Raw genomic sequence first — 8921 nt, 5'->3', positions numbered from 1 at the left:
GGGGAGAGTGGTGAGGGCCTCGGGGAGAGTGGTGAGGGCCTCGGGGAGAGTGGTGAGGGCCTCGGGGAGAGTGGTGAGGGCCTCGGGGAGAGTGGTGAGGGCCTCGGGGAGTGGTGAGGGCCTCGGGGAGTGTGGTGAGGGCCTCGGGGAGTGTGGTGTCGGGAGTGTGGTGAGGGCCTCGGGTGGTGAGGGCCTCGGGGAGTGTGGTGAGGGCCTCGGGGAGTGTGGTGAGGGCCTCGGGGAGTGTGGTGAGGGCCTCGGGGAGTGTGGTGAGGGCCTCGGGGAGTGTGGTGAGGGCCTCCTGGAGAGTGGTGAGGGCCTCAGGGAGAGTGGTGAGGGCCTCAGGGAGTGGTGAGGGCCTCGGGGAGTGTGGTGAGGGCCTCGGGGAGTGTGGTGAGGGCCTCTGGGAGAGTGGTGAGGGCCTCAGGGAGTGTGGTGAGGACCTCAGAGAGAGTGGTGAGGGCCTCAGGGAGAGTGGTGAGGGCCTCGGGGAGTGTGGTGAGGGCCTCGGGGAGTGTGAGGGCCTCAGGAGAGTGGTGAGGGCCTCAGGGAGTGTGGTGAGGGCCTCAGGGAGTGTGGTGAGGGCCTCGGGGAGTGTGGTGAGGGCCTCAGGGAGAGTGGTGAGGGCCTCAGGGAGAGTGGTGAGGGCCTCAGGGAGTGTGGTGAGGGCCTCAGGGAGTGTGGTGAGGGCCTCAGGGAGTGTGGTGAGGGCCTCAGGGAGTGTGGTGAGGGCCTCAGGGAGTGTGGTGAGGGCCTCAGGAGAGTGGTGAGGGCCTCAGGGAGTGTGGTGAGGGCCTCAGGGAGAGTGGTGAGGGCCTCAGGGAGAGTGGTGAGGGCCTCAGGGAGAGTGGTGAGGGCCTCAGGGAGAGTGGTGAGGGCCTCAGGGAGAGTGGTGAGGGCCTCAGGGAGAGTGGTGAGGGCCTCAGGGAGAGTGGTGAGGGCCTCAGGGAGAGTGGTGAGGGCCTCAGGGAGAGTGGTGAGGGCCTCGGGGAGAGTGGTGAGGGCCTCACCAGCCTCTCCACTACTGTGCGTCGCAATCAGCTGATCGCACCAAAAACACAAACAAAGGACTCGCACCCTCCTCATTACGCCTCAATATCTTCCCTCCTGGGGCCCTCACAGCCCTCACCTCTCACCACAACCCGCAGCCAGGACTCCTCTCCCCACGCCACCTTCCTGGAAGGCCCTGGACGCCCTCCACGAACCACCCGAACCCCCAATATCAATATAAACAAAGACAGGAGCAGAGTCACTTACCCTTATAGTGAACTCTGAGATTATTTTGTGATAAACCAATGAAACTGTATTTGTCTTTACTACTCCAGCATCTGGGAAGAGGTGTCTCGTCTTCATTCACCATGGGATATAATGCCTTAATGGGGTCCTGTCCACTGTGAGGCCCGTAAAGTGGCGGCTCGACGCTACACCTTCCACTACTTGTCGCCATTTTCACCAGTTACTGCCATTCCAATAATATTCCCTGCCAGTCTTGAAATCCAAGTCATCACATAAGTATTATAAAATTAAGTAACATCGCCTGGGTGTCTGTAAAGACGAGTTATTCACATGCCATATTATTACTTTGAGTATATAGATTTAATTGACGTTGAATAGCGTACAGTATTTGTTTTTTTTTTAGTAATTAAACAAATAATTAATTTTGCACTCCTGTGTGTAAGGCGCGCTATTTAAAAGTTTGCTGGGCGGCGCAGGACAAGGTTATTGTGCAAAATGTCTTTATCAGCAAAGATAATGAGTAAAAAAATACCTTTTGTTGCGTCCTGTTTTAGACAAATAATCATATTCACGTTAATTTATTTCTGAAAGTGTTGAGCAAGTACAAAATGAGGTAGAGAATCTATTACATAATTCGACCCTGAGACATAAGCCCACACTCACCAGTCACCCTCATCTCTACACCCACGCAACTCATCTCTCATTTACGTCTTCAAGTAATACAAAAATATCCACAAATTCACACAGCGATCTTAAAGACGCATGGAAAGATGCATATAGGCCTATTATTGGCCTATGTGAACTAGGCTTCCTCATACGTCGTCTAAGCTGTGCCAAAGCCTTTGTGTGTGTATATTATTGTGCCGTCACACTACTATTTATAGAACTAGACTTTTACTCTGAGAGGGAATATTAACAGGTTAATAGAACTCCTGGGTCTTTTAGTATATCTTGCTATATGTATATTTATATTCTTTATAATATCACATTATATATGTTTTATCTCATTCACTCGACTTAGAAATTGCCAATATAATTTCAACGCTATATATATATATATATATATATATATATATATATATATATATATATATATATATATATATATATATATATATATATTTATTTATTTATTTATTTATTTATTTATTTTATTTATATATATACAAGAAGGTACATTGGGATTGTGAGGATACATAATATAGTAATTACAATCTTGTAAAGCAACTAATACGCGCAGCGTTTCGGGTAGGAAAATATATATAGTTAGGTTAATATTGGGGTAACGCACCAATGTGCCGCTCACAATACAAGCGACGTATATCCCTGGTACAAAAACAGTTAGGCTATAACCTTCACTATATCCGTGTGAGGCGAGGACGGAGCCACTCTTCCTGCACCATACTGCACCATATAGACATATATACCAAGGGTGTACGTTTAATATCTATCACAAAAGATCTTTCAAAGTATATATCATCATGAAAAGTCAAGGTTGAAGCACTTGAGAGTTAGGGTGTTTGGGTGAGGGGGTTAGTGACACCCCCAAGGTCGCCCTCCGCAAGGTGCTTGACCTCTCCTGACCTTGTAGTTAGGCTGGGAGTGACGTCACACAACCACCGCCACGCTATGTAACCAGGACCATGCATATTTAATGCGTCACCACCGCTCCTGTGCCAGGTAAGTCCACTACGGGCTCACCGTAGCCCGTGCTACTTGGAACTTGTTCCGAGTAGCTGAATCTATAACAACAACATCATTTATCGCGGTACTGGAACAGTTCAGAGTGTTCTACGGCTGTGTACAGGGGTGGCTGTCTGTTCCTGACCAGGGCTGATTGTTGTCTGTGGCCGGCCGGATGGTTGCTGACTCTGGCCTGCTGGATGGTTGCTGACTCTGGCCTGCTGGATGGTTGCTGACTCTGGCCTGCTGGATGGTTGCTGACTCTGGCCTGCTGGATGGTTGCTGACTCTGGCCTGCTGGATGGTTGCTGACTCTGGCCGGCTGAATGGTTGCTGACTCTGACCGGCTGGATGGTTGCTGACTCTGGCCTGCTGGATGGTTGCTGACTCTGGCCTGCTGGATGGTTGCTGACTCTGGCCGGCTGGATGGTTGCTGACTGGCCGGCTGAATGGTTGCTGACTCTGGCCGGCTGGATGGTTGCTGACTCTGGCCGGCTGGATGGTTGCTGACTCTGACCAGGGCTGATTGTTGACTCTGGCCGGCTGGATGGTTGCTGACTCTGGCCGGCTGGATGGTTGCTGACTCTGGCGTGCTGGATGGTTGCTGACTCTGGCCGGTTGGATGGTTGCTGACTGGCCGGCTGAATGGTTGCTGACTCTGGCCGGCTGGATGGTTGCTGACTCTGGCCGGCTGGATGGTTGCTGACTGGCCGGCTGAATGGTTGCTGACTCTGGCCGGCTGGATGGTTGCTGACTCTGGCCGGCTGGATGGTTGCTGACTCTGGCCGGCTGAATGGTTGCTGACTCTGGCCGGCTGAATGGTTGCTGACTCTGGCCGGCTTGATGGTTGCTGACTCTGGCCGGCTGAATGGTTGCTGACTCTGGCCTGCTGGATGGTTGCTGACTCTGGCCTGCTGGATGGTTGCTGACTCTGGCCGGCTGAATGGTTGCTGACTCTGGCCTGCTGGATGGTTGCTGACTGGCCGGCTGAATGGTTGCTGACTCTGGCCTGCTGGATGGTTGCTGACTCTGGCCTGCTGGATGGTTGCTGACTCTGGCCTGCTGGATGGTTGCTGACTGGCCTGCTGACTATGGATAGTTGCTGACTATGGATGGTTGCTGACTCTGGCCGGCTGGATGGTTGCTGACTGGCCGGCTGGATGGTTGCTGACTATGGATGGTTGCTGACTCTGGCCGGCTGGATGGTTGCTGACTGGCCGGCTGGATGGTTGCTGACTATGGATGGTTACTGACTCTGGATGGTTGCTGACTCTGGCCGGCTGGATGGTTGCTGACTCTGGCCGGCTGCTGACTATGGATGGTTGCTGACTCTAGCCGGCTGGATGGTTGTTGACTCTGGCCGGCTGGATGGTTGCTGACTCGGGCCGGGTGGATGGTTGCTGACTGTGGCCGGCTGGATGTCTGGAACAATATCATCCAAATCGTCCAGAATGTTAAAAGTTTTGATGAAATCCGCCCTGTCACGCGTGCCTTGCAATGTTCGCCCTGTGGCCCTCAACTGTTCCTGGTATGGGGGGTGACTTAACTCCGGAATTATATTTGTCGCCCGGTGTTGCACCTTCTCCAGAGCTTCTCCATGTCTTTCTGAAGATGACCTCTCATTGCTTGGATACAATAAACTAAGTGATCAGCACCAGAGATTTATACAGTCGAATAACTACCTTCTTTTCCTTAAAGTCAAAGGTACGCTTGACTCCGAATCTGAATCAAAAATTCAAAATTCAAATTCAAATGTTTATTCAAGTAAAATTACATACATAGATGAGTTACAAACACAATGTTGGATTTAAAGATAGAGGTAGTACATACAATACTTAAAGCTACTAATACGCATAGCGTTTCGGGCAAGGTGTGGGGAAAAACCCCACTTAGACTATCTTGAGGTTAGTTTCGTGAGGTCGAGATCGTGAGGCCTATCGTGAGGCCGCACAATTAAAACTTAATAGTAATTGAGCTTAAAGTATAAATTGTGTTGAAAAAATGAATATACACAAGGCGGGGAACATGGCAGAAAATAGCAATTATTCAAGTTGGTCAACAAACAGCATTGTTTAAAACAGCAAGACATTGGTTGACAATTGAGGGTAAGGTAGGTTACAGGGAGTTAATTAGGTAGTACTTAGTTGTTCTCTTAAACTGGTTGGGAGAGGTACAGTCTTTAACATGGTTGGGAAGGTCATTCCACATTCTGGGTCCCTTGATTTGTAGAGCATTTCTAGTTTGACTAAGTCGTACTCTTGGAATATCAAATAGGTATTTGTTTCTGGTGTGGTGCTCATGGGTTCTGTTACAACCTTCTAGGAAGCTTTTAAGGTCAGGATTGACATTACAATTCAAAGTTTTAAATATATAGAGTACACAAGAGAGGATGTGCAGTGACTTAATATCTAACATACTCAAAGATTTGAGTAAGGGTACCGAGTACTGTCTGGGGTCAGAGTTAGATATTGTCCTAACAGCAGCTTTGTATTGGGTGATTAGAGGACATAAATGATTTTGGGTAGTAGAACCCCAAGCACAAATACCATAGTTGAGATAAGGATAGATGAGAGAGTAATAGAGAGTCACCAGGGCAGGGCAAGATACATAATATCTGATCTTAGAAAGAATGCCAACAGTTTTAGAAACTTTTTTTGCTATATTTAGAATGTGTCCCTGGAAATTCAGCTTGTTATCGATGAGGACACCAAGGAATTTACCATCAACTTTGTTAGTAATTTGGATATTGTTTATTTTTAGATTAATTTGATTTGAGGATTTATTACCAAACAAAACAGAAAGTTTTGTCAATGTTGAGGGTGAGTGTGTTAGCAGTTAGCCAAAGATGGACTTTATTTAGTTCAGTATTCACTGTAACATTCAGAGCAAGAGGGTCAGGACTGGAGTAAATGAAGGTTGTGTCGTCAGCAAATAAGATTGGGTTGAGGTGTTGGGAGGCATTTGGAAGATCATTAAAGTAGATGAGAACGAGGAGAGGGGCAAGTATGCTGCCCTGAGGAACACCAATGTTATTGGGTAGGGTGGGAGAAATGGAATTATTCACAGAAACATACTGGAGCCTGTCAGTAAGGTAGGACTGAATCAAATCAAATCAAATCAAATCAAATGTTTATTTAGGTAAGGTACATACATACAAGAGATTTTACAAAGAGTGATGGATTGATATTTTATTGATAGAAGATATTGCAGGGAGTGTCCTCTGACTCCATAATGTTGTAATTTAAGAAGAAGGTTTTGGTGGTTGACAGTGTCAAAAGCCTTACGCAGGTCCACAAATAACCCAACAGGGAACTCATTTTTATCAAGAGCTGTATGTATCAAGTTAATCATACTAATAAGTGCATCGTTAATGCTTTTTTTTTAGGTCTGAAGCCATATTGACAAGAGCTAAGTATATTGAGTTTGGCTAGATAAGAGTAAAGCTGCATGAGGTTTTTCAAATATTTTTGACAAGGTTGGCAGAATTGATATAGGTCTGTAGTTGTTGACATCAGTGAGATCACCACATTTGTGGACTGGGGCTACTCTCGCTTTTTTTTTTAAATACCCGGAAAGGTTTGGAGTTCCACTGATGTTAGTGGGATAAACCTTTTTCTTAAAACAATGACAAGTGCTCTTGTTAAGATACCAACTCTAATTTACAAAAAAGCCTCCAGATTTCTAGCTCCTGCCTTTGCATTGCTCTACACCAAAGTTTAGCTTATTTAATTTATTATGCACCCCATACCCATCCTGTGAGCGGTAGTGGAAAAGGTTACAGAGGCACATAATGGGCTCAGGGATTGAACCCCACAATTCATTTAACTTGCTTAGTTAAATGATTTTAGAAAGATCATAGAGGCTCAGAGTTTGTTATCATGTTATAGAGGCTCAGAGTTTTCTGAAGAAATGTTTGCACTGCTAGGTTGATGTCCCTTATGTTACCTAATTCATTCTCCCAGTTGATATTAGCAGCAGCAGCAATAAAATTGCTTATAGAAGTTTCATTGTGCAGCCTAAAGCTTATCTTCATTGTATCTAAAAGTGGTTTATTAATGTTAGGAGAAATGTGGGGTAATGGTCTGTGGTCCTATCAGTGATTATCCTTGAAGTAAGTGGAGAGGTTATGTTAGTCCAGATGTGGTCAAGAGCTGTGGCAGTACTATCAGGGATTCTAGTAGGTCTAGTGATTAAGGGTATGAGGAAGCAGGAATTCATACAGCATGAGGCTTATCAGGCTCGCAGAGGTCAAATCCCCCGAAATTATTAGTTGGTTTTTGTTAAGTCTGTTAGCTAGTATTAGATTTCTAAGGTTAGAGTTGAATTCAGACACATAAGTGTTAGGAATTCTGTAGACTGCTCCACTACTTCACTGCTAAAGACCATAGGGCTGTTAAGAGGGGGGGGAGAAAGGATTGGATGAAGATGAAGGAAAACTTGAAAGAGGTTTGTGTTAGGAGATGGAGAGTTGAAGAACAGGTAAGTGGCCCAACCACTCTGGGTATTTTGGTGAGAGGTGATACTGTGGTGTGGTTTTGGGGTGATGTACTCACCTAGTTGTACTCACCTAGTTGTGCTTGCGGGGGTTGAGCTCTGGCTCTTTGGTCCCGCCTCTCAACCGTCAATCAACAGGTGTACAGGTTCCTGAGCCTGTGTGATATGAGATGTGATGATTTGTGTGGTGCTCGCTTTTTTGTATAATGATGGGGTGCAGCCGGCTCGCCGCATTGATTCCCGGAGAGCTGTGCATTTGCAGTTTGAGCTCAGTAGTTTGTCTATAGACTAGCTGGGGTTTATGTTTTAGGCTTCACTCTTCTGGTAGTGCGACTTAGGGTGAGAAATGGGGCTGGTGGTTCCCACTCGTCCTAGGTTGGCAGGCTGCTCAAAACTCTGGGTCTTGGGAAGCCCTGTCATGTATATATCTTCGTACTTTTTGCTGTAGGGACATTATCCTTGTCCTGTGGGACTTGTGGTCGATCTTGAACCCATTGTTGATGTGACGACTTATACTGACTTTTATAACTAGCTCATCAAGATTGTAACTTGCTTAGCTTAATGAATTGTGGAGTTCAGTCCCTGAGCCCATTATGTGCCTCTGTAACCCTTTCCACTACCGCCCACAAGATGGGTATGGGGTGCATAATAAATGAACTAAACTAACTAACTGTGGGGCTGGACGGGTAGTTCATAGTTGTATTGTGTATCACAAAAGGATCGTCACGGTTGGGTAGATGCATGCTTTTCATTTTGTGTAGCTGCTTGAACGAGAGGTTGTGCAAGCGAATGTTCAGCGGGTCAATTTTCAATCTGGTATGTAGGTTGTCGGCGCTCACCCTGTCCGTAAGCAACACGTTAGTCACACATCGCAACGCTCTGTTGTGAACACGCTTGTGTGAGCGGCGTGTGCGGATACTACAGGATGGGTCTGATCAGCATCCTGTAGAGGTGTAGCTTCACGTGTTGTGGGGCCTGGTGGAAGCGGTACAGCTTGGCGAGCTGCTTCTTGGTCATCGACGACTTTTTGTTGATGTGTTCATTGGAGTTTAGTAACAGAGATATGTCATATCCTAGCATCGTAGTAGAGTTCTGGACTCGTGTCAGAGTGCCTCCAATATTAATGGCTCCCAGTGTGCTGACCTGGCAGCCTATCGAGCAGAACATCATTTGACTTGGGTTAGTCACTATCTTCCACGCCTGTTCCCAACCCCTCGTGTTGGCCGGTTCTTTTCTTACCTTCCGGATCACGTCATCGTGCTTCGTACCCTTCTGGCCAGCATAAGAAGAAGAACATAAGAACAAAGGTAACTGCAGAAGGCCTATTGGCCCATACGAGGCAGCTCCTATTCTATAACCACCCAATCCCACTCATATACTTGTCCAACCCGTGCTTGAAACAATCGAGGGACCCCACCTCCACAATGTTACGCGGCAATTGGTTCCACAAATCAACAACCCTGTTACTGAACCAGTATTTACCCAAGTCTTTCCTAAATCTAAACTTAT

The 8921-nt window shown here is 46.9% G+C and overlaps 1 protein-coding gene across 1 annotated transcript; it reads right to left on the bottom strand.

The window, feature by feature from the left end:
• Positions 1 to 2992: 2992 nt before the first annotated feature.
• On the bottom strand, positions 2993 to 8492 carry LOC138372851 (heat shock protein DDB_G0288861-like). Its single transcript, XM_069338518.1, has 2 exons — positions 8332 to 8492; positions 2993 to 4007 (listed from the first exon to the last, which is right to left on the bottom strand). Exons 1-2 carry the CDS (start codon positions 8490 to 8492, stop codon positions 2993 to 2995), a joined length of 1176 nt encoding a protein of 391 aa, XP_069194619.1.
• Between the last annotated feature and the right edge of the window lie 429 nt (positions 8493 to 8921).

This window comes from Procambarus clarkii, chromosome 40 (genome assembly GCF_040958095.1).
Source record: "Procambarus clarkii isolate CNS0578487 chromosome 40, FALCON_Pclarkii_2.0, whole genome shotgun sequence".
NCBI lineage: Eukaryota > Metazoa > Arthropoda > Malacostraca > Decapoda > Cambaridae > Procambarus > Procambarus clarkii.
This window is presented reverse-complemented; position numbering and strand designations above follow the sequence as displayed.